The sequence below is a fragment of the Mustela lutreola genome, chromosome 4 (genome assembly GCF_030435805.1).
Source record: "Mustela lutreola isolate mMusLut2 chromosome 4, mMusLut2.pri, whole genome shotgun sequence".
Lineage (NCBI taxonomy): Eukaryota > Metazoa > Chordata > Mammalia > Carnivora > Mustelidae > Mustela > Mustela lutreola.
In genome coordinates, this window is record NC_081293.1 from 28228789 (window position 1) to 28254934 (window position 26146).

The window sequence follows — 26146 nt, forward strand, 5'->3', positions numbered from 1 at the left end:
ATGAAACAGCCCATAAAAATTGTATAAATGTTATGACAATGTGCTGCTTATTCTAAGTATTTCTGGAACTAGAGAAATATTTTTGAGTGTGTCTTCTTTTGTATATAATTACAGAAGCAGAGAAGATTGCACAGGTGGCAAAAATTCGGTTTCAGCAGAAGGTGATGGAAAAAGAAACTGAAAAGCGCATTTCTGAAATTGAAGGTACATCAGGGAGAAAAGAGGCTCTGACTGTCCCAAACTACTTCTCTGCCTCAGAGATCGGGCTCTTAATTGTGGTAGGTGGGAGGGCCAGAGACAGAATAATCTGGTCTGGAGGATGTGTCTGCCCTCATACCCCAGACAAATTTTTATAAAAAATTACCAATACGTGTTCAGCTCTTGGTTTGGTTTGTGACTATAGATAACTCATCCTTTCATTTTCTGTCCTTAAGTTGTGGCTTATTAGCTACCACTTTGTTCTCAGGCAAAGTATGAGAATTACTTATAACCAGTTGTAAGGAACATGTAAGATAAGAAACCCCACTACTACCAGTTTCTTTTCTACCTGGCAACAACAACAACAAAAATAACCAAAAAATTAAGGAAAAAATAAGCCCCAGTTTTCACAGAGGCTCTCAAACTCCTTGATATCCTATAGTGAGATGTTGATGTTCTGAGCCGTCTTGAAGACCAGACATTCAACCTCTTTTCTTATATACTACTACTTCCTGTCATTCTGCATTAACTAATTCTGGATCAAATTTGGAGGGGGTACAGATGGTGCAATAAATAGAGCAGAGCTTTCATATCTGGACTTCATTATTTTACTTGAAGCCTAGAGCCTGGGTAGGATATGAGGCTTTTTGAGGAAAAAATGGAAAGAAGGAACAAAATGAAGTAGACTCTGATGAGCTGAGAGTTCTTTGACGTTGACAAGAGTATTCCGCTTTGAGAAGAGTGTGTCTGGGGACTGGGATTTGAAAACTTGTTGATAAATGCCTTTATGTGATCAAGGAGTATCTGGCTGGCTAGTCAGTGGAGCATGTGACTTGTTTTTGGGGTTGTAATTTTGAGCCCCATACTGGGTGTAGAAATTACTTAAAAGAATAAAATCTTTAAAAAAATAAAGTGATCCAAATATTAGGCAGTAGAGAAAGAAACCCCTCCTTAACATAAAATCTGACCTCTAACCCAGCTGAGGAAATGGATTACAACTTTTCTTTGTTTTAAACACCCTAACTCTATTTTGCTTGCTAGATGCTGCATTCCTGGCCCGAGAGAAGGCGAAGGCAGATGCTGAGTATTATGCTGCACACAAATATGCCACCTCAAATAAGGTAACTTGCTCTCTGCCACTCCTAATAATAGAGTGTTTGGGATTTTGCTTTTCCTTGGGGCTGGGGTTTGGGAGGGGGAGGCTGTATTGTGATAGAGGTGATCTGTCCAGTGTCAAGGAAGGGTAGTTACCATCACACTCTCTAAAAACAGCCAATCATTTATCAAGACATATTGCACACTCATTGGGGAGAGAACTTTGTATAGTTCCTAGTAAAAGTGGAGAGCTAGGACAAAGGCAGATATGTAAACACAGGTCAAATACCATAAAACATCCATCCATAGTGTCGTATCAGTAACCAGGAAAGGTGAGGGTCTTCTCATGGAATGACAGGAGTAACAGGAGAAGAGTAAAGTCCATTTAGAGTTGCTTTCCAGGTAAGGTAGCTTTTTTGTATAAATGCTAAGCTTATTGAGTGTAGTGTTTCTTCCTGGCATTTTGAGATGGGATACTTTTTCATTGTTTAAGACTGTCTTATGTATTACGGGCTATTTTGTATCCCTGACCCTTGCCTGCTAAGCATCAGTAGTACTCCCTGCAACATATGCTTTCAAATGCCCCTGAGTACTGCTTGTTTACTGGGTTTAAAAATAATCTAGTTGTGAGGAACTTGATGTGTGATAATTTGAGAAAGGAGCGTGATACAGGTGAACAGTTTTTGTAAAAGTACTTGGGTTAATCTAGGTTTAGAGAACGTAGACCTACTTGGCAGGAATTAGGAAGAGGCAGCTAGAAGCCCTGTGGTATTCTATGAAGGGAAGAATATGACCAAGGTTTATAAAGTTTTTAATTGCAAAATAGATCAGAATATTGAAAGAGTTGAGAAGGAGGTCCATTGTGTTTGGCGTGGTTTAAAGGATTAGAGTCAAGATTGAAAGTATAGACAGGTCTTAAATTCTTTCAGTTTAGAAAGGAACAACATACTGTGGTTTCAGATGAAATGATAAGACATGGTAGATTTATAGAATGGAAGTTGTCAATACTTTGAAATCTGGTATAAATTTAGAAGTAAATTTAACATATCGGAGGAGACACAACTTTATAGAAACAGGATGGAATTTGGTCAAGATGGAGACAAGGTGAGAAACTTGTATATAAAACTAGCAATTCAGATCTGTCACAGGAGAACCTGGCTAGGCACACAAGTATTGAGACTTTGTCAGTGAAATTAGCCTTATGCTGAAAAGGACAGCAGTTTTATGCCATTTTGAAAAATGCTATCAGATAATGACCTATAGTAGTAAGGCATTAGAAAGTAATTTGGTTATGTGCTGATTTGATGAGTATTTCAGCAGACAGAGTGTAGATCCAAGGAGTGGAAGGTGTTGGGGGTCTATGAAGGGTCTATAGGACAGGCAGGGGATTTGAGATGTGGAAAGGATTACTAGGAAAGTTTCCCAGAGGCTTTGGGGAAAGTATATTCCAGGGAATATTAGGAATAAGTTTTGATTAAGCCCGGAGAGATTTTGGTTGGATGTATCATGGCACCATGATTTAAATTTAAAGAACTAAAAACTGTGATAGGGAGAAAGATCTGTTTGATTGACAAACATGTTCATTATAGTCAGTTTTAACAACCAGCTTCTAAGTAGAGGCATGAGGCCAGACTAGGTAATTTCTTGAGGTCTTTTTCCACTTTTAGAATGTGGTCAAGAAAAGCAGAATCATGGATGGTTGATTATAAGGTTCTGAGCCCAGCCCCTTTGAAGCTCTGCCACTCTCATCTGTTGACCTGTTTACTGCTTAAGAGAACCTGCAGAGATTGCAGGCTGATTCCAGGTTGAACTCAGCTAGATGGAATAAGAAAGTAGATACAAAAACATTTTATAGGCTTTAAGTCACTATAGAAATATTAGTAGTTATCATTGTTCCCAAAACCCACTTCCTCCATCCTTTTTTTTTTTTTTTTTTATTAAAAACGAACAGCTTCTTCCTGTATTAGGACAGGAACTTGTTTAAGGAACTTTAAGTCTAAAATATGGCTGTGAATGTGAGAGCCACACGTTAAAGTTGAGAGAAGGTCATGGGCGATGAGTCAGAGTTGAGTAGTGATGCAGGAGAGCTGTGGGGAAAATGCATGTAAGGAAAGAGAGAGATGACTGTTGGACCAAAGTGTCCTGATTCCTTTGCTCTTGTTTGCCCCCACACAGCACAAATTGACCCCGGAGTATCTGGAGCTCAAAAGGTACCAGGCCATTGCTTCTAACAGTAAGATCTACTTTGGCAGCAACATCCCTAGCATCTTCATGGACTCCTCTTGTGCTTCGAAATATTCAGATGTTAGGACTGGAAGAAAAAGTTCTCTCCTCTCTAAGGAGGCTCTTGAACCCTCTGGAGAGAGCCCCATCCAAAACAAGGAGAGCACAGGTTGATGCAAGGGGTGGAAATGTACTCCCATATCAGAATGTGGCCCAAGGGGTTAAGTGGGAACAATGGTTATACAACACTTCTGATTCACAGAGAACCTGTGCTCCGTCTGTTCTGCCTCTCCTGTGGTAGCCCTGGTTTATCAGCCGATTGCAGGATAGAGCCAGTTGTCTGGCACCCAGATGTCTTTTCAGCCACAGTTTTATCAAGTATCCTGTGTATGTTCCTTTCTGAACTGATATTCATGAATGAGGGAAAGTCTGATGCTAAGATACTGCCTGCACTGGAATGTTAGACATTAAGTATATAACAAGCTGTGTTTTTCTAAGCTGAGATCTATTGAATAATGTTTACATTGGTCCCCGGGCAAACGTGTGCTCAGCCATTCAAGACATAGGAGGCCAGAGAAGATGGCCCGGATGCGGTAAGTGTGAAGAAGACCGATCACACATGGGGCCCAGGCTCTCTCTGTGGGGTTCAGTCCCAGCGTTCATCCATGTGATTAGCATCTAGTCCGCTGAAGTTCTCCAGGAAATAATCTTCCACTTGAGCAACCATTTACTTGATACTATTTGTACCTTTTTATTTTCCTGTAGTTGAGTTGGCCTGCTGGGATATATGTACCTTGCCACCCAACCAGGGATTCCTAATCACCAGTTATTGCATTAGTAGCTTCAGAGATAGAAAGAGCTTGGCTTGACGTTCTGGGTGAGATGAAACCTTTGCTTTGAACCAAAGCTCTGGGGCCCTGCATTCCCCTCCATTGGATGATGACTGCATTACTGCCCCAGGCCATTCATAACTAAGGTGCCTGGTTTTTAGCCACAGAAAACTCCTTATATGTCACCTCTTAGCTCTGGCTGGCCAAGAGCAGGGCAGGGCTTTAACCAGAACTAAGGGCAGCATATAATTCCCAGCTGTTCACTGCACAGTATTGTATCATAACTGCAGGAAGTTTTCATTTTTAAAACTGGATTTGGGGTACATTTATTTGCCCCAGTACCTCTGCCTGAAGGCCATGTCCTAGGGCTGTCATGGTTACTAGCACACTGCTTCTCCTCAATATTGTTCTTCTGGAGCCTACATAGTGTGGAACAGAGTAACTTAGCATCTTTGGTCATCTTTGTCTTGTTTATTTCCCCCCTGCCCCCGCCTCTGAGATGCTGAAATCAAAGTTCTCCAGCTTTCACCCTCCCTAGGAAGTCAGGAATCCACTGACTTCCTGGGCAGCCAGGGGATTTAATCTCCCATGAGAGGATGACAGACTGAGTTATGAGTAAGCCTGTGGCTATGGGAGACCTATCTCATCTGGGCCTTTATTCCCTTCGGATTAGTTTTCCTGAAACAGTGTGCCCCATAGTTAGGCCTGAGTTTGTGCAGCTTATTAAGACATCTTTCATGTATACTGTGGTTAAGCCAGACAGAAGTCATGGGACCACTTTCCAGAAATCTTTCCGCTGTCAGTCCTGTCAGTCTCATGACAGCTTGCGGGTTGTGCCAAACACTTTCTATGGGGAAGGAATCCCGAATTTGAGTGGGTCTTTTCCCTGGGCCTTATACTAGAGAGGCATTTGTAATAATGGAGAGAATCCTTTTTTATTTTTGCTTATTATATGCACTCTCTTTATGAATGGATCTTGTGTTCTCTAGCCCTCCTTTAAAGAACCTTTGAACTGTAAGAATAAACTCTTCACCTGTCATGTATTGTTGCTGCGGATAGATAATGATTGTTGTGGGAAATTTGGGTCATTGACCTTTGTGCTTTCATTCCTAGAGATGTTTCCTATTCCCATGAGCTGAAAGCTGTTGCCCCAAAGTGATGGATGGGGATTTTCTTACAAGCCCCCGGTGGCAGAGTTGAGGAACAGGGAACTAGTGTTACAAAGTCATAAAGAAACTACTTCCACTTAAACTCTCCGTGGAGTGTGTTTCCCAGTGCTCGCTCAGGCTCTAAGTCTATCCCTCCTGCAGGGATGTTCCTTTTGGCAAATATACACTGTAATCTTGAAGTCTAAATTTATATGTGAATTGCTACCTTTTTAAAAAAAAAAAAAAAGAAACCAAATAAAATTATTTTACTATCAGTGATTTGTATTTTTTCCTTATGTCTCCCATTATTTTCTCTTGTCTCAAACATAATCCTAAGGCTGTCTTGCCCATTTTGACTAGGTAGCCAGTTTATTTACTAGTTTCACTCAACTATAGAGGTATTTCTTACACTCTTCTCAGAATACTGCTTCCCAGCTATAGGAATTTTGAAAGCAGGGTTTCCACTCTTCCTGACACAGAATTTAACTAGGAATGTTCTGATTCTTGGTGGGATGTGGTCAGCAGCAGAAGAGGAAAGAGGGAGGCTGGAGCATGGTGCCCTTCGGAGGCTGTCTAAGAAGGGAGGGAGGAAGTGGGGCAGTTAGACTAAGGCAGAGGAAGGACAAACAGTACAAATTATAACTGGCAGTGGTATGATGTAACTACTGTCACCAATTTAAATGTTAGTCCAAGAGCCAGGGCTGGACCTCGTCTACCCACCTCTCAACCTTTCCTTTCTGGGAAATAATTTCACAGTGATGTTGGGCAGCGGGGCTTAGTATTTGGGAGTTTCAACGACAGGAGCCCTTTACTTGGGTTCCTGTGGACTCCAACCCCATAGTATTCTATGTTTGCTGCTGCAGACCAGGGAAATTTAACTCATTCAAACCAATTATCCAGTAGGTCTGGGTGGGTATTAAAATGAAGTGATTTAGAACTAAGTGATTTCTGCCTGTTGCTATGGAAGAGCAATTTTGTGAATTAGAAGTTGTGATCTCTGGTTGCTTGGTGATAGGTCCCAAATGTGTGCAATAGAAGGCTGTTTGTGATCTGGCCCCCACAGACCTCTCTAGCCTGAGTCCTTGAATGTACCTTCTCTGTGTCCCTTTAAATAAAGTGTTCTATCAACCTGGCTAATTTTTTCCCCTTGTAACTCCGACTTTCCTTTGCTAACTCCTGATAAGTCTTCACTTCTTCAGACAGGTCACGCTAAACTGTTGGCTCAGGTCAGCACTTCACATTTCTGCCTTAGAACATTTCACACACGTCACTTTACCTGTTTGATGTCTTTCTTCACAAATGTTCAGCTCTCTAGGGGCAGGGACTGTGATTCTGCTCTTTCTTGGGCTGGTATCTGTTGCTCATCAGTTGGTCAGTGTCAGTTTTGTTGCACAAAAGAAAAAAAGGATGAATGTGAAATGCAGGAAAGTGAATAGTGCGGGAAAAAAGAAAGACCTAGAAATTAGGGTAGAGTATCTATCTGTGTGAGGACTTAATTTGTAACCATGGGAAGTTACCTAACATCTCTGAACTTGGTTACATCTTCACAGGGTTCTTCAGTGGGTTCAGCAACATATTTTTATGCAGTTTGCATAATGATTTCTGCATGGTGATTGTTGGGGTGCATTTTTGTCTTCCTAAACTGCGGGAGGCTGATCTAGACCCCGTCCAAGGCCCTGTCCCACTCTCATAGAGGCTGTATAAAGGGGGCAGTGATTTCCAGTAATGAGGATCTCATGATATCTTTATCATGATGGATTTTTAAAAGGAAGAAGAGATAGAAAATGTGATTGTAGCTCTAAGGTAATCAGTCCAAGCGTCAACCTTCTTTAACCCAAATTCTCCTCGAGGACATCACATAGCACAACATTTGGGATATTGGAGCTTCTAACAGTTAATATTCGTAGAGCACTTTGCACTTACCAAAACATCAACATGCTCACTGAAGATGTAGTCAGTTTTTTGTAGTGATTAAGGGGTTGGGTTTTACATTTAAACAGTTCTAAAGAATAGAAGGGGAGGAAAAGGTGCCAAGCCTGACCAAAATACCACAAAAGAGAAATAGCTACCAATCTTAAAAATATCAGTGCAAAAGTCTACTAACAGTCTAGCATCACATTAAAAATACTACATTACCGGTGTGAGGTGATATCTCATTGTGGTTTTGATTTGTATTTCCGTGATGCCGAGTGATATGGAGCACTTTTTCATGTGTCTGTTGGCCATCTGGATGTCTTCTTTGCAGAAATGTCTGTTCATGTCATGGAAGTGGTGATGCAACATGGGGGCTTAAGTGGGTAGGAGAAGAATAAATGAAACAAGATGGGATTGGGAGGGAGACAAACTATAAGTGACTCTTAACCCACTGAGCCACCCAGGCGCCCTAAGTGACTCTTAATCTCACAAAACAAACTGAGGGTTGCTGGGGGGAGGGGGTTTGGGAGAAAGGGGTGGGATTATGGACATTGGGGAGGGTATGTGCTTTGGTGAGTGCTGTGAAGTATGTAAACCTGGTGATTCACAGACCTGTACCCCTGGGGATAAAAATATATGTTTATAAAAAATAAAAAATTTAAAAAAAATACTACATTACTACCAAATGAAGATAATCAGTAACACAGGAATAGTCTAACACTAGGAAATCTAGTAAAATTAACCATGTAGGGGTGCCTGGATGGCTCAGTCAGTTAAGTGTTTGAGTCTTTATTTTGGTTCTGGTCATGATCTCAGGGTTGTGAAATAGAGCCCACTGTTGGGCTCTGCGCTGGGCATGGAGCCTGCTTAAGATTCTTGTTCTCCCTCTCCCGCTGCCACTCCCTGCCCTTGCTCTCACATGCTCGAGCGCTCTCTCTCTCTCTCTCTCTCTCTCCAAAATACAAATAAAAAAGCATCATGTTGGTAGAATTTAGGAGCAATCACATGATGTCTTGTTTGTATAGAAAATGGCTTTGATAATTAACATCCATTTTTTAACTTTTTAAACCCTTAATAAAATGGGAATGGATGAATACCTCCCTAGCCAGAGAAAACATTTCTCAAATCAGGCTAATTGATGAAAGACTAAAAGGATCACCATTGTATCAGGAATAAAACAAGTCTATCTACCATTACTAGAATTAGAAAAAGGGGATGAAATAAAATTTTAAAAGAGGCATTTTTTTTTAAGATTTTATTTATTTATTTGACAGAGATCACAAGTAGGCAGAGAGGCAGGCAGAGAGAGAGGGGAAGCAGGCTCCCTGCTAAGCAGAGAGCCCGATGCGGGGCTCGATCCCAGGACCCTGGGATCATGACCTGAGCCGAAGGCATTTAACCCACTGAGCCACCCAGGCACCCCAAAGGAGGCATATTTGTAGATGATACAATTGTACCTGTAAAGTACAAGAAAATTTTCTAAAAATGATTGCAAAAATAGAATTCAGTAGTTAAGTACAAATTTATTAAATATTTAATTATTTATTTTAGAGACAGGATGAGTGCAAGGGGCCAAAGGAGAAGGAGAGAATCTCAAGTAGACTCCAAGCTGAGCAAGGAGCCCAACCAACACGGGGCTCGATCTCATGACCATGAGATCATGACCTGAGCCAAAATCAAGAGTCAGACACTTAAACAACTGAGCCACCCAGGTGCCCCACAAATTTATTATTTTAAGACAAACAATTGCTACCCTATATAAAATAAAACTTAAAAAATATAATGAAGTCCAGTTTTTATTAATTAAAAGCCAGGATAAAATACTTGGGAATAAGCAAGAAATTTCAAGATCTATAGAAAAAACTTTAAACTGTTAAAGATAGGATGTAAGATTTTTAATAAATTGACTTATTCTGTGGGAAGGAAGAGAGAGCAGTTATCCCAAAATCAATTTACATGTTTATGAAATTTCAGTAAAAATATCAACCAGGTAGTTTTTGGAACTAAACTAACATCCCAAACTTGATAGGGAAAGTTTTAAAAGAATAGTCACAATAACCCTACCTAATGTTAAAATATGAAGTCACAGTTACTGGGGCACCTGGGTGGCTCAGTTGGTTAAATGTCCGACTCCTGATTTCTGCTCAGGTCATGATCTCAGAGTCGTGGGACCAAGCCCCACATCCATCTGCTTGTCCCTCTCCCTCTGCTCCTCCCTCTGCTCACTCTGTCTCTCAAATAAAATCTTAAAATCACAGTTATTGAACCTGAGTACTATAGCTTTAGTAGGTCAATTAAAGTATAAAAAATAATTCCGTATGGAAGCTTAGTACATGATAAAGGAGGCTTTTTCCTTGTAACCTAGAGGGAAAATCTGGATTATTCAATAGAGTTCAGAAAATTCGGGGGAGTTGGAAATAATATATATCCCTAGCTCACATCTTACATGAAAATTTATTCTTGGTGGCTCAAGTGTATATTCAGAGAATGTTAATCTATAAACTGTAAAATAACCTCTGTGGAAGGCAATGTGGCAGTATTCACCAAAATTCAAAACAAAATTTAAAAAGCATTTCATTACTGAGAATTTATCCTTCATGAACCTCCCCCAAAATAAGAGTATTCATCATAGCAATATTTGTGATATTTAAAGATGGGAAGATCTCTTGAGTGTTCACTTTAAAAGAGTTTTTAAAATTCCCTTATTTTGGGTGCTTGGGTGGCTCAGTGGATTAAAGCCTCTGCCTTCGGCTCGGGTCATGATCCCACGGTCCTGGGATCGAGCCCCACATTGGGCTCTCTGCTCGGCAGGGAGCCTGTATCCCCTTCTCTCTCTCTGCCTGCCTTTCTGCCTACTTGTGATATCTGTGTGTGTGTGTGTGTGTGTGTGTGTGTGTCAAATAAATAAATAAAATCTTTTTTAAAAATTGCCTTATTTCAACAAAGTAGAATACTAAGCAAGTGACAGAATACCTTAGGATGCTGCTATTTAAGTGAAAATAGTGGGGGATGTATATATGTGTCTTTTTTTTTTTTTAATCTGTAATCTATCTCCCAAAGGATATATCATAAGTGCGTAACAGTGATTTCATAAAGAAGGAAACCAAAAGAATATAGGAGAAGAAGTGGATTCATTTTCACTTTTCACACTTTTCTACATTTTCTTATATTTTATACCATGTGCATGTATTACCTACTCTAATCATTGTAAAATAATGTTTAGGGGAAATGCAAAATAAAGTAAATAGGGAAAAAGGAAGCTTTTGCTTAAGTAGTAGGAATGCTTTTATAATCAGAACCTGGTTCAAGTTCTAACCATGCCACTTGCTAAAAGTCTAACCTCAAATTATTTCTTCTTTCTAAATGTCAGTTTCCTTGTTGATACCATATGAACAAAGAGAGCCTACTAGACATGGTTGAAGTGAAGATTAAATGAGATCTCTAAAAAACTAAGTGCAGTGTCAGGTAAATGTGAAGGGCCCAATGTAAATTGTGGTTATTGTTACTATTTTGTAATTTAATCCTCAAAACTTTTTGTGAAAAAAGAAGAAAGCCTGTTGTTTTGGTTGCCTCACCCCATTTTACAAGTGAGGGAAGTGGGGTTTGAGTCAGTAATTTCATATCTCATTTTCTTCCATTCATATCTGGATTCAGAAAGAAAAATATTATGACATGTAAGCTCCTAATTTGAGGCAGCAATTCCAGTAAAGTTTGTTGTCTAGACAAAATGGGTTACAAACCCTAGCTTTTCAAGAATTGATTATTACACATTGACCATAATATTGTTCTTCCCACTGACAACCATCTTATTATTCAGTAAAAGGTAATGTATGAGAGTGTGTGTAAAACAGCCATAACTCTAGAAGACCACTCATGAGGCTAGTTTAAGAGTGCTCAGTCCTATTCAATCCACTATAATTAAGAGTGTTAGGTGGTGGTGGTGGGTTTTTTTTGTTTTTTTGTTTTTGTTTTTTTTTATAAACCAAGGATAAGTGTGATAGAGTAACATTCCACTCTCCATTTCTTGGTTCCAGGGCACTACTGTATTGCATTACTGTCTTTAGTTTTTTTCAATGGCAAGGAGTTTCCCAATTCAGAGAAGTTTGATCCAGGACACTTTTTGGATAAAAATAGCAGCTTCAGGTAAATAGAATACTTTGTGCCTTTTTTCCATGGCAAATACAAATAAATCCACAGAAGTCATACACATGCACATTCTGGACAGTTTTTAGCTTCGCTGAATTTATGGTATAACTCAGTAATCTACTAGTGATAGGAAAGTCAATCAAATCAAATTGTTATAACTCTCCAAATCTGGATGAAACCATTTAAGTATGTACACCAGTAAGATCAGATAGGTCCTCCAGGAACTATTTTGTTGTTTGGTAATTGAGTACAATGCAGGTTTTTATTTTTTATTTTTTTTTAAAAATATTTTATTTATTTATTTGACAGAGAGAAATCACAAGTAGATGGACAGGCAGGCAGAGAGAGAGAGAGAGAGAGGGAAGCAGGCTCCCCGCCGAGCAGAGAGCCCGACGCGGGACTTGATCCCAGGACCCTGAGATCATGACCTGAGCTGAAGGCAGCGGCTTAACCCACTGAGCCACCCAGGCGCCCCACAATGCAGGTTTTTAAAGAAACCAAAGAAGGGCAATCCAAATCAGGTATCATGTATTACCAGATGACAAAGGAATTTGCTTTTGCCAACTTTTGTTGATCTCCCCTTTGTAATACAGACTTCTAAAACAAAATGTACAAGTTCTTTTCTTTTTTGTAAACTATTAATCATTATTAATTTTCTGATTCCTAGAGCCAGGGACCATCAAAAAGACCTTGGCCATTTAATCTTTCTTCCCCTCTGAAATTTAGAGCCCCATATACCCTTGCCTCTGTGCAGGAGCTGGTTGGCTCCCAGTTACTATTTTCCATAAGTTCATAAAAATAATTTAGGATTGGTCAGTACACATTTTTTTTCCTTGTTATCTAATCATTTGATTTGATTTGATTTGTATTTTCAAAAATAATGGTTGATATGTTTTGCTTCTAATTACAATGATAGTAGGTGTTTAACATAAAAAGTAGAAAATGAAAAAAGCAAAATAAATAAACACCCTACAGAGATAATCACTGTCAATATTTTACTGTATATACTAGGTGCTCTCGATCCTTCCATCACTCTTTTCTCTCCAACCACCAGCCAGCCCTTTTCTGTGGCACTGCCAACTGCAAGTTGGGTTGAGACCCAGCAGCAGGAGCAGGAAGAGCCAGAACTGGGAGCTGGATGTGGTCCGGGAATCCATGGCCTAGTGTTAGGGAGGTGGCAAGAAGAAAGTCAACTACTATGATGGTGATACTCGAAATTATTATTATGGACTGGATCAGCCCATGAAACCTCAGAATCCTCATGGCTCTGTAACTTGCTGCTAAGTTATGGCCTACATAAAAAAATGGAAATACACAGTCCCCATAAAACCACTGGTGAAGAAATGGCAAAATACCACAGTGATGAATACATCAAATGTTTATATTCAATAAGACCAGATAACATGTCTGGCTATAGTAAGCAGATGCAGAAATTTAGTGTTGGAGATAATTGTCCAGAGTTCAATGGACTAAGTTTTGTCAGCCCTCAGTTGGTGCTTGGGGCTGTGAAGTTAAACCAACAACAAACCAACATGGCTGTTACCTGGGCTGGAGGATTCCATCATACTAAGAAATCAGAAAAGTTAGGATTCTGTTGTGTTAATGATATTGTACTTGCCATCCTTGAGTTACTGAAGTATCATCAGAGAGTCTTCTGTATTATTACTGATATTCATCACAGTGATGGTGCTCAAGAAGATTTTTATGCAACAGATCGTGTAATGACTGTTATTCCAAAATATAGGGAATACTTAGCTGGAAGAGGAGACATGAGGGATATTGGTACAGAATAGTCTGTATTCTGCTGTCAACTTTCCAATGAGAGATGGTATGGATGATGAGTCAGGGAAGTTTTGTAAACCTATTATCCTGAAAGTGATGGAGGTATATCAACCTAGTGCTGTGGTGTCACAGTGTGGTGCAGACTCATTATTTGGTAATAGACTTGGTTGCTTCAGTCTGATCGTCAAAGGTCATGCCAAATGTGTAGAAGTGGTAAAAACTTTCAATATGCCAATACTGATGCTTGGGGGAGGTGGATAGACAATCTGTAATGTTGCTCGATATTGGACATATAAGACTACAGTTGCCTTCAATTGTGAGGTTCCCAGTGAATTGCCATATAATGATTACGTTGAGTATTTTGGGCCAGACTGCAAACTGTATATTAGTCCTTCAAACAGGACAAGCCAGAACACTATGGAATATACGGAAAAGATAAAACAGCATTTATTTGAAAATTTACACATGCTATGTCATGCACCTGGCATCCAGATGAAAGCTATTCCGGAAGATGCTATTCATGAAGACAGTGGAGATAAAGATGGACAAGAATCAGAAAAGAAAATTTCTATTTGAATATCAGATAAAGAGAGAGCTTGTGATGAGGGATTCTCAGATTCTGAGGATGAGGGAAAGGAGGTCATAGAAATGTGACTATCATAAGGAAAGAGCAAAGAAAACTAGAACCAAAGAAGACAAGAAGGATACTGGGGGCGGGGGGAGTAGATGTTAAGGAAGAAGGGCAAGAGTGGTGAACAAACAGATGCCAAAAGAGCCAAATCAGAACAGCTCAGCAACCTTTGAATTTGAGAGTCTCCCCATTTCAGAAGCCATAAAAAGGAGAGAAAATATTGGAGAGAAAGTTTTTTTCCTTTTGAAGGCTCCTGGATTCATTTTATACTAGTTTGGCATGGACTGTGTTTATTTTCAAAATGACTTTTGCTTTTCTTGGCAAATTTTTTTGTGACTTTTCTAATTATAATGAAAAATTTCTCTTCTCCATCGTGCTTTATGAAATAGTATTTAAAAATTGATGTTACTTTGTCAAACAATGATCTACTAAAGAAGTAGTAGATCTGAACTGATTTTTCCATGTTTTATAATTTTCTTTATTAAAAAAATTATAGTTGAGAAAAAAAAAACAAACTACAAAACTATAGTAATTAACAATGTGTGACACTGGTGTATAAATAGACATATAGATTGAAGATCCAGAAATAAAACTTCACACTTATGGTCAATTGATTTTCAACAAGGGTATCAAGGCAATAGGGAAAGAATAGTCTTTTCCACAAATGGAGCTGGGACAATTGGATATTCACATGCAAAAGAATGAAGTTGGACCTCTTCCTTAAACCATACACAAAAATCAACTCCCAAGTGGCTCATAGACCTAAATGTCAGAGTTAAAACTATCAAACTCTTAGAAGAAAACATAGTAGTAAATCTTCATGACCTTGAGTTACGTAGTAGGTTCTTGAAATGACATCAAGAGCACAAGTAACAACAACCAAAAAAATGGATAAGTTGGACTTTATCAAAATTTTAAACTTTTGTGCTTCAAAGGACAACATCAAAAAAGAGACAACCCACAGAATGGGAAAAGATATTTGCAAGTCATATACAGTATGGGACTTGTACCCAGAATTTATAAAGAACTCTGGTAACTTGGTAATAAAAAGATAACCCAATTTAAAAATAGGCAAAGGGCTTGAATAGACATTTCTCCAAAGAAGATATACAAATGGCCAATAAACAAACAAAAGGTTTCTCAAGATTGTTAGTTACCAGAGAAATGCAAATGAAAGCCACAATGAGATACCACTTCACACCCACTTGGAAGACTAAAATAAGGACAGGTAAGAACAAGTACTTACAAAAATAGGGAGAAGTTAGAATCTTCATAAATTTCTGCTAGGAATGTAAAATGGGGCAGCCAGTTTGGAAAACAGTTTGGCAGTTCCTCAAAAGTGCTAAGCATAGAATTACCATATGAACAACAATTTCACTCCAAGGTGTATACCCAGGACAAATAAAACATGTCCACACAAGAACTTGTACAAGAGTATTCATAATAGCATTATTCATAGTAAACAAAAAGTGGAAGCAACCCAAATGTTTATCTACTGGTAAATGGATAAACAAAATGTGGAAGAGCCATACAATGGAATATTATCTGACCATTAAAAGGGAATGAAGTACAGATATATGCTACAATATGGATGAACCTCAAAAACATTATTCTAAATGAAAGAAGCCAGACAAAAGATCACATTTTGTATGATTCCATTTATATGAAATGTCCATAACAGGCACATCTATAGAGACAGAAAGTGGACTCATGATTGTTTAGGGCTAGAAAGTGATGGCAAATGAGCACACTGTTTTCTCTGGGTGGTAGGAAGGGGGCTGATGAAAATAGTCTAAAATCCGATTGTAGTGATGACTGTACAACTCATTTTCTAAAAACCACTGAACTTTACCCTTAAATGGGTGAATTTTATAGTATGTGAATTATATCTTTAAAAAATTTCTTTTATAAAAAAAAAAATATATATATATATATACACAATGCAAAATAATTTGCACAGGTTGTCCTGATAAAATAGAAGCATGACGACTAGTAAGTACTTCTTGGCTTATAGGTAGTCTTCTAAACCCCGCCTAAGGTCATGCAGTGTCAAGACTCAGGTTCCAAAAGGCATGCTGGAATATCAGAAGTATGGAATTGGAACAGGCCAGTAAGGAGAAAGGAAAAGCCCCAGTCCTAGGCACAACCAGAACTGGAAGGAATTGGGCCACTTTCGGGGAGTCACCAGTCCAATCTAGAGTTTCCAAGAGGGTTTGGTGAACTTTGGCTGGACTGAGGTTGATATAAGAGGAGGATTTGATACCAGGCATAGGTCCTGGTATCAGGTAAACAGTAGGTAATTCTACAAATTTGCAATCACAAGAGAAAGATTTAGGGCAAAATACCTTTGGTCTCAGTGATGTCAAAGTTTAAGTCTCCAGGCCTTTACATAAGGGTACCAACATTATATTCAGGTAGTCAGTTCTAGTTCTGATTTTTTCATGAACTAGACTGGACTCAACTTCATATTCGTGGTTGTTTAGGATGTTTAGGATGAAATAACTCTTATGAATTTCCATTCTCAAGGCTCTTAAAAGCCAAACTCAAGAAGCTTGCTCAAGCCTCTCTTACCTATCTGTCTGTTAGTTTCAAATATGGAGGGATAGGTTTGATCTTCAGGGATGATCCAGTTGCTCAAACTGAAAAAATTTTCCTCCTGCCTTAGATAACAATTATTTTTATCTTTAGGGTTAGTGCTTGCTTCAGGAGGGAACATAGAATAGAACAAAGCTAACAGATTTTAATCTGATCATTTGGGACATATGCTAGCTATGTGACTTAGGGCAGGACCAGACTTTCTCAATCTTCATCTGAAAAGTAAAATTAATAACTCTTACTTTCCAAGTTTAGGAGGTCGAGGATGAGTGAAATGTGTATATTTTCTCTGATAATTAGAACTAATAAGTGATGGTTTTTTACACTCAAGTCTCTGAAAATTCTCCCACAGCCAATGCAAATTTAGGTTTTTAGAGATTCTTGGTGAGCCATTCATTGCTTTTTCCCACTCTGTTTCCTGGATTAATGTATGAAATTCCAGGCTTAGGCACTATTCAATCAATTAATATTTGTTCATTATATTTCTCTGGTATAATAGTGATGCTGGATTTCTCTTATACTTATTATAATACTGTATTTCTCTGAATTTAAATACATTTCAGTTTCAGAGACACTAAAATATGAACTAAGAGCACCTTAAAATCAATAAAATACAGTTGCCCCCTACTACATTTGGACCCATGGTCTGTTACTGGTCCAGTTGGCAGGCTGCTCAAAGTCTAACATATGTTAGTCCCTTCATCCCAGATAACCAGGTCACTTAGACTCAGCCTCCTCTTTTTCAGTTAACCTGCATGATACCCTTATACCTGATATGATGTATCAGTAAACACACATTACATTAGTTTTTTCAAACTCAGAAAGAACCACTTTACTCCAACAAGGAGGATTACACAGGTACAGGCTATTGACAAATTGGGCAATACTGGTACACAAAACGGATTCAGAGTCCATGCTATGCCTGCTTTCCACTAGCTGGAGAGAAGTCTGAGTCAACATGTCACTGAATCAATGATTGCCCTATTGGAAGTAGGGTTAGTGGGGGCATGTGGAAGAGCCTGGGTTTCTGGAATTCCACTTAGTCATTTCCTGCCCTGTTCTAAAGTCAACAAAATGTAAATGCAGAGGAGAGAGTTCATTATTAGTTACTGCTTTTCAACATTTGTTTAATTCTGTTATACAATTCAAGTATAGGTGTGGGACTGGGAATCCAGAAACGAGATATTATCCCTGGACTTAAGGGAGGACAAACAAATAAGCCAACAATTACAGCATCATGCTATGTTTGTAGAGAAGTATGCACAGGGTTTATGGAAACACGAGGGAAGGACACTGAAATCAGACCGGGGTAAAGGAAAGGAGAGGTTTAGAGAAAATGATGCCTAAACTTAGTTTTGAAACACAAATAGGAGTCAGCTTCCAGATGAAGAGAGAGGAGATCTCAACCTCTTTTCTGTTGGTGTATTTTAACATAATTCTTAAAGATTGGGGGCAATACCGTGGAGGCTTTTGAAAGATTGTGGGTTGCTTGGTATGACTAGCAGGAAGGAGAGGTCATTTGGGGAAGAGAGGCGATCTGCTGTGGCACAGGCAGTAAACACCAGGCTTTGGAGGGCCTTGTTGCCAGGCAAAGAGGTTTAAACTTAACTGAGGAGAGTAGAGAACCAGTAAAGGATCTGAACAGTGACGAGAACAGGAAATTTGGTGTGGTTTGCACTGAAGAAAAATGACGCTGGCTGCTGTGTGACATGTGCAGCCGGAGGGATTGGAATCCTAGGCAGGAAGGCAGATGCAGTCCAGGATGAATGAGAACAGAGCTGAGACAGTGGCAGTGGAGGTGAAGAGCAAGGGCAGTGGTGAGGACAATCAAGAAAGAGAATGGAGAGGCCTTAGTGAGTGAATACATTTGGGAAGTGGGTGAGAAGGGAGCATTCAGAACAGCTCCCATGTTTTTGACTTGGGCAACAGGTGGTGCCATTTCCCAAGAAGAGCGGTTAAGGGAGAAGAGAAGCTATGTTTGGATTCAAAGGGGTTGCATTTGAGGTCCCTGAGGAACAGGCAAAAGGAAGAAAGCATTCTAATCAAGGCAGCAAGAAATTAGTAAATACAGCTAATATATACATAGCACTCTACAGTTTATACAGAACTTTTATTGAAAAGTGAGACCCAATGAGCAGATAGTATGTATGTGGGGTGGGAGGGGAGGGTATCTGGAGAACAGCTGCTTTCTAGAGAGCACTGAACGTCCAACACTGGGGACTGGGCTGGATTCAAAAAGTAGGGGAAACACCAGGAGGACTTGAGCTTCTACAAAATCCCAGAAGGGCTGCATTTAGGAAAAAAGGTATTCAAGAGTACTTATTCTGAAAAACTGGAGTTAAAAATGTAGGAAAGGGGCATTTTGAATTCACTTCCAACTTTTGAAACAAGCTGAAAGCAAAATAAAAGAGAAAAAAGGTAAAAACACCTTTCCCTTTCAATAAATAAGGAAAACGTTATAAAACAAAACTGTAAAGAATGACTGCCAAATGAAATTAATTTTCATCTAAAATATGTGAGCACACAAAGCCAACACATTCTTGCATAGACTCTGGAAAAGAGACCAATTCACGTAAAATTAAGTGTCATGTTCCTGGAAAGTGCATCCAGTGACTCTCTGTGAGTAGATTGACAGGGTCTAAGGTCTGACTAAGGTGGGTCAGAGATGATCAGTGTTCTGCAGTCTCTATCCTCTCTTTTTATTGGAATAGAACCTCTGATTTTAGCTGGGCTCATGGCTGTCTGGGGTAAACACTACATTTACCAGCTTCCCTCGCGTATAGATCTGACCATGTGACTACCTTCTAGCCTATGAGGTGGAAGTGGAAGCCATGTGTAAAACTGGGAAGTTTGCCTTTGTTTTTATTTTTTTTCAGCAGCTTTATTGAGATATAATCCATACACCACATACAAATGGAATCATGTAAGATGTAGGTTTTCATTCAGCATAGTGTTTCCAAGGTTCATCCATGTTATAGCATGTATTAGTACTTAATTATTTTTATTGCTGCATATGTGTACACCACATTCAATTTATCTGTTTCCACCAACAGTGTGTGAGGGTGGGAAGTTTGCTTTTCAAGGAAGAAGGTGGGTTCCTTCCTGGTGGCTGGAATGTAAATATCCTGGTGGCGCTGGGACATCTGTCCACACATAAGATGCATTTCTGTGAAGTAAGATTGCTAGAGCAACAAATGAAAAGGGGCCTAGGCCATTTGATGATCACAGTGGTCTTCAACGGCTTGCTTCCAAACTCCACTCACTTGAGAAAGAAGTAAAGCTACAATCTGTCGACATTTTCTATCTAATCTTAATGGGTATAGGGAATTGAGGGGCAGGGACACTCCTGGAAAATCAGAATATAAAGAAAAGCCATTCAGGAAGGCAGAATATCAGGGAGGTGACTGAAGGAAGAACTTAGGAAGAAAAATAAGAGAGAAAAATAAAGCCGTCACGAAGAGCTCAGCACAGCCTCGAAGTACCAAGAGTGCATGGCTTTTTTGAGGCCTCTAATGTCAAGAATGGTAGAATAGACAAAACACCGAAAACCTTGATTTTATGGCAGTCTTGACTAGTAAACAAAAGTTACTGTGAAAACCAGACAAATGCACTTTAGTTATCAACCTAATACCATGGAAAAAAGAACTTTTTTCATGTTTAAATTACATTTCTGTTGAGGTCTTTTTTCATCTCTACAAATTTGCTCTTAAATATGTAATGATGGGAAACAATAAAATTAATTTTTTTTTCCTGAAAGAAAACCAAGGGAGGAGGAAGGGAGGAAGAGAAGCCACAGGTTTTAAACAATGATAATAAACATTTGTACCATTTTAAATCTAAAAGACAGCTCAACGCTTGTGACAATTGAACACAGAACTGAATATAAATCTTATAGCATCAAGTAATGTGACTAACATAATCTGGAGCCACTGGATTGCAAAGGAGCTTTTAGAAGAAAGGAGAGCTCACTTCATGCTATCCTTCTGTCTAATACTCTTGGAATAAAATCTGAACCGCTTTCCATATGAACCAGTTGTGTGCCACCTCCCTACTCTCCTCTCAGATGTGTGTGGCCTCTTTGGTCTCTAAGCTCCTGCACTATCTTTTCCTCCGGTGTCCAAAACCGTCAACAGGTACTGCGTCTGCCTGGATTGCTTGCTCTCTGTTCCCGGAGATTCCCCTGACTCCTTTAATGATACAAAACTCAAATAAATTTGTCACTTGCACAAGACAGGCCATCTCTGACCCCCAATCCAAATCAGCCACCCCAACACACCCTAGCCTGCCTTGGGCCCGTCTCTATCACCACATACTGTTTTATTTTCTTCATAAATAAAACCTGAAAATGTCTCAGTCATTAAGTATTCACTGTTTATTTTATGTCTGCTATACCACCTCCCCCACAGACCATGAGAGTGGGATCTTGCCTGTCTTACTTTCTAGCCCCACACCAGACTTTGACATGAAGTGGTCAATATATTTTTGTTAAGTGAATAAATGAACAAACAAAAATTGTTCCCACCTAAAAGTGAAGTATGTGGTTGAAAAACCTAACAGTGTTAACAATCACCATCCCTTAATGATTTCTATACTTTTCTTTTTTTTAGAGCCATTTTCTTTAGAGACATTATTTGGCAACTATTATTTCATCTTATGAAGGACGTTTTTTGAAAGGTAAGCAATTCCTTTGGCTTTATTTTGACTTGTTTTGTTGTTGTTGTTGTTAAGTATAAGAAATATTCAGGGCACCTAGGTGGCTCAGTCATTAAGTATCTGCCTTCAGCTCAGGTCATGAACCCTGCATCGGGCTCCTTGCTCCATGGGAAGACTGTTTCTTCTCCCACTCTAGGTAGCTTTTGCGTCTCTCTCTGTCAAATAAATAAAGAAGTTCTTAAAAAAAGGAAATATTCAAGATAGTCATTTTTATTTTTAAAAGCATAAAGGCTATAATACCTTTTTTAATAAAATTATCTATCCTTCTATTTGAAAATTCATTTAACAAACGTTTATGGACCACCTAGTATGTGCTAAGCATCATTCTAAGCATTGAGGGAGAGCAGGGATACCAGACAGTGATCCTGACTTCACACAACTTACATCTTAGTAGTAGATACAACAAACAAAAACAAACAAAAAAAGGAACAACTAATTGCATAATATGCCTTTAGGTAATGAAGGTATTACAAAGAAGAGTCAAGTAAAGGGATAGAGAATGGAAAGGGGTGGCAGCCAGGGACTAGTTTAGGTAGGTAGGAAGATCAGGGCCAGCTTCTCTAAAGTAGTGGTATTTGAGCATGAACTTAAATGATGTAAATGGAGAAGCCACACAAAGATGTAGGAGAAGAGAATTCCAGGCACAGGAAATAGCAAGTATAAAGGCCCTGGGGAAGAAATAAGCTTAGTACATCCAAGGACTATAAAGGACATTGTTACTGTTGCTGACTAGGCATGTATGAATTTTTTATGTTAAGTAAAACAGTGGGAAATCACTGAACTGTTTTGAGTTGGAAAGTAATTCAAAACTCTGGCTCTGGTATAGTTAATAAAACTAGTGTACCAAAATAGAAACAAGAAGAATATTCGAGGACACTATTGTCATTATTCAAGCAAGAAATACATGGTCGCCTAGCCTAGGATGATGGTGGTCAAGGTGAGAGAAGTAGTTTCCAGATGTATTTCAAAACAGAATCCATATAACTTGGTGACATGAGGAGTGAGATAAAAAGAGGGATTATGGGGGCGCCTGGGTGGCTCAGTTGGTTGGCCCACTGCCTTCGGCTCAGGTCCTGGTCTCTGGATCCTGGGATTGGGCTCCTTGCTCGTTGGGGAGCCTGCTTCTCTCTCTGCCTGCCTCTTTGCCTGCTTGTATGCTCTCTCCCTCTCTCTCTGTCAAATAAATAAATAAATAAATAAATAAATAAATAGAATCTTAAAAAAAAAAAAAAAAAAAGAGGGATTATGGATGAGTCCTAGGCTTTAGCTTGAGAAATGGGGTCAATTGTGGTAATATTTGCCAGTCTGAGGAAGCAGAGGAGGGAAGGAGCAGATTTTGAGTCATCCCAATAGTGGTTACCAACAGTGGTTATTCCTAGTTGATTCCTAGCATCTTATTTTTATCCTTATTCTTTTCTATGTTGTCTACATTTTTATAACAAGTATATTTCCTTTTTACACAAGCATATAAAGTCATTTTAAAAGAAAATTCTTTTCAAGTGCCCTTAAGAACAGGAAGCCAAATTGGAGGCTGTTTCATAATGTAACCAGGCCTATGTGATAGTTCTGGCACTGTGGAGAGTTTTGGAGACAGAAAGCTAATTTATCTCCAGATTTGCCAAACATAAGTTATATGATCTGGGAAAATCATTTAAATTTTAAGGGTTCTCATAAATGTAAATGGGATATAATGGTCCCCCAAGAAAGACTCAGATAAAGATCAGATGGGGTTATGTAAGAGCTTTGAATCATTCCATCATTCACTCACTCAGCAAGTATTTATGGGAAACCTACTACATCCAGACCCTGCTCTGGTTGTTAGAGACACATCAGAAAATAAAAGAGATCAATTCTCTACCCATGAGGAATTTCTATTCTTACAGGGAGAGAAGACAATAAATAGACAAATATACAGTATGTCAGATGTTAGTAAATGCTTTGGAGAAATATTAAGCAGGGCAAGATGAAAGGGAGCGCTATGGGAAAGGACTGGTTTCCCCTCATCCAGTTAACCCACCATCATTTAGTGGCATTTGTGGACACAGTCTGCATCTGTAAAGTTCTGCTCTGGCTTCAGAGACTGGAGAGGGTGGGTGCTATTTAGCAGGAATGCCTCATAGAAATCCTAGTGGATTTCCCTAGATGGGAAGTGGGCAGTTGGAAATACAGTTCTGGAGTTTAGAGAAGTAGGAGCAAGAGACCTCAATGTGAGAATCATTGGGATTTGTGGATGAGATCATCTGGGGGTAAGCACAGATAGGGAGGAGAAATCCAAGAACAGACCCTGGCACATTTCCATGTGATTGGGATGAAAAGAAAATAAGAGGCTCTTCCCTCTCAAAAACATCCCAAACACTCCACCGTTTTTCTGGGGTCACCATCTGCTCTTTCAGATCTCAGATCTTAGTTCATGCATTATCTTCTTCCTTCATTCTTCAATTTATCTAACACATTGTCCAGGAATCACATGGTGAACAGTAAGATAAGTTAGTCTTGGCCTTCACTGAGTTTGCCTTCTACTGTGGGAGATAGCTAATAAATAAACAAGAAAAGAAATAAGCAAGATAATTACAGACTGACAAGTGAAATACTCTGACTAAAATAAACAGGAGATAAAACCAAGCATAACCAGGGAGCCCTGTTAGGTTGAGATGATCAGGGGATGGTCCCCAGGTGACAAGCCTCAAGAAGAACATTCCAGCAAGGAGAACTGGAAGGGGCTTGGTCTTTCCTGAGGATTGCCTTCCCTTATTCTCCACACCCGGCCAGGTTTTCTTCACCCCTCACTTATAACACTTAACATCCAAATCTCCGTGGGGTGCCTGGGTGGCTTAGAGGGTTAAAGCCTCTGCCTTTGGTTCAGATCATGATCCCAGGGTCTTGGGATCGAGCCCCACGTTGGACTCTCTGCTCAGTGGAGAGCCTGCTTCCCCCACCACCACCACCACCCCTGCCTGCCTGCCTCTCTGCCTTCTTGTGATCTCTGTCAAATGGATAAATTTAAAAAATAAAATCTTTAAAAAAAAATCCAAATCTCCAAGAGTGGTTGCTGATGTGAATGGAGCTGGACGTGTGATTCATTTATAGGCCCAGCCCACTAATATTTATTTAGCAGGGTTAAATGATGAGATTGCTCTGCAGAAACTCAGAGTTACTGCTGCATTAGAAAATTTAAAACTTAGATAACTGGAAGTGTGGGTTGGGAAACCACAATCTTCCCCTTCTCTCTCTCTCTTCTCCCACTCTCCACTCCCTCTCTCCTTTGTCTGGGGTCTAGGGAGGAGTGACAGGAGGAGGAAGGATGACTGCTCCCCACCTCCTTACTTGATGTGAATATCCTTCTACCTCCTCCCACTCCTCTGTAAGTTTTCATGTACTCCTTTCTTTGCTCATATTTCCCTGGTGGGAACTTACTTCTGCTACATATCTGTAACCCCTGGAACTGGCTAAGTAGAATGTTGGGCTCACTGCCAGGGGGTGTGGAGTCCAGGCCCTCCCCGACTACTTATGTGACTCTGGGCAAATCCCTCCTCTGAAATGGGAATTATTGCAGCCGTCTCCCCAGGCTCTGTGGGGAATAAGTAAGGAATGAGTAGGGAAATGGAGAATTGTGAAATATTGGAAACTTCTTGGTCCAGACGGGGGCAGCTTTGAGGATACCGAGAACCCAGAAAGAAGGAAATTCCCCAAATTCACCCTCCTTCTCACATCTCATCACTGTGGCTCTGACCCTCCTGCCTTCTTCTTTTACCTGGGTAATTCCACCATCTCAAGATTAGCTGATAAAAAACCTGAATTCCATCTGTAAACTTCATTGGGCCTTGCCATATAACATCACATACTCACAGGTCCCAGGAATTCGGATGTGGACATCTTTGGGGGCCGTTCTTACAACTACCTCAGAAGGAGAAAGGACCCTCTGATCTACTTCACCTCCCACATGCCGTCGCTGACCCTCCCAAGCTAAGTTACATGACTCTGCTTAGTGGTCCCAAGTGCTTACACCCACCAATTTCCCCCCAATGTTTTGCTTGCTCATTTGTAGTTTTCAAGACTGCCTTTTCCGCTCTTGACTGTCTGTCACTTCACCAGAATGTAAGCGCCCCATGGACAGGAGCCTTTGTTGGTTTTATTCTAGATCAAAAATAATAATAGTAAGGGTGCCTGGGTGGCTCAGTGGGTTAAAGCCTTTGCCTTTGGCTCAGGTCATGATCCCAGGGTCCTGGGATTGAATCCTGTGTCGGGCTCTCTGCTTAGTGGGGAGCCTGCTTCCGCCTCTCCCTTTGCCTGCCTCTCTGCCTACTTGTGATCTCTGTCTGTCAAATAAATAAATAAAATCTTAAAAAAAGTAGTAAAGCTGTTAGCATTTAGTAGTAGAGGCCTTATATATATGTTTGTTGAATGAATGAACTATATTGCCATCATCTAGCATGGTCTCTAGCACAGAACAAATGCTCCCTGCTGCTGCTACTGCTATCAATACTGCTAAAAATATGTATTGAGCCCTTATGATGTGCCAGGCACTGTGCCAAAGGCCTTGCATGCATCGTCTTGGCTGACCCACCCAACTCATGAGAAAGGAACTTTTTCCTCTCCATCCTATACAAAGGAAACAGAAGTTTAGAGAAGTTAATTAATTAGCCCAGGGTCAAATGGCCTAAGAGGGAGTTGAACTTGTATTTAAAATTATATCCTTGTGCATTATGCTGGGTAAAATAAGTCAGACAGAGAAAGACAAATACTGTAGATCTCACTTATATGTGGAATCTAAAACAGCCAAACTCATAGAAACAGAAAGTAGAATGGTGGTTGCTAGTGGTTGGGGGATGGATGAAATGAGATATTGATCAAAGAATGCAAACTCCCAGCTG

At 39.7% G+C, this 26146-nt stretch overlaps 1 protein-coding gene, 1 long non-coding RNA gene and 1 pseudogene across 2 annotated transcripts in view; all 3 read left to right on the forward strand.

Moving 5' to 3' along the window:
- ERLIN1 (ER lipid raft associated 1) overlaps window positions 1–5769 on the forward strand; it is a 39816-nt gene extending 34047 nt beyond the window's left edge. The window contains exons 10-12 of the mRNA XM_059169216.1: window positions 115–204; window positions 1240–1319; window positions 3469–5769. Of these exons, the coding sequence (XP_059025199.1) occupies window positions 115–204; window positions 1240–1319; window positions 3469–3690 (392 nt within the window). The 3' untranslated portion in view covers window positions 3691–5769. The remainder of the gene's footprint in view (window positions 1–114; window positions 205–1239; window positions 1320–3468) is intronic.
- A 4984-nt stretch (window positions 5770–10753) lies between these two features.
- Window positions 10754–21238, forward strand: LOC131828553 (uncharacterized). Its single transcript, XR_009352494.1, has 3 exons — window positions 10754–11551; window positions 11864–12075; window positions 21170–21238. It is a non-coding gene; the product is annotated as an uncharacterized LOC131828553 (long non-coding RNA).
- LOC131828552 (histone deacetylase 2-like) lies at window positions 12710–14310 on the forward strand (annotated as a pseudogene).
- Window positions 21239–26146: the final 4908 nt, after the last annotated feature.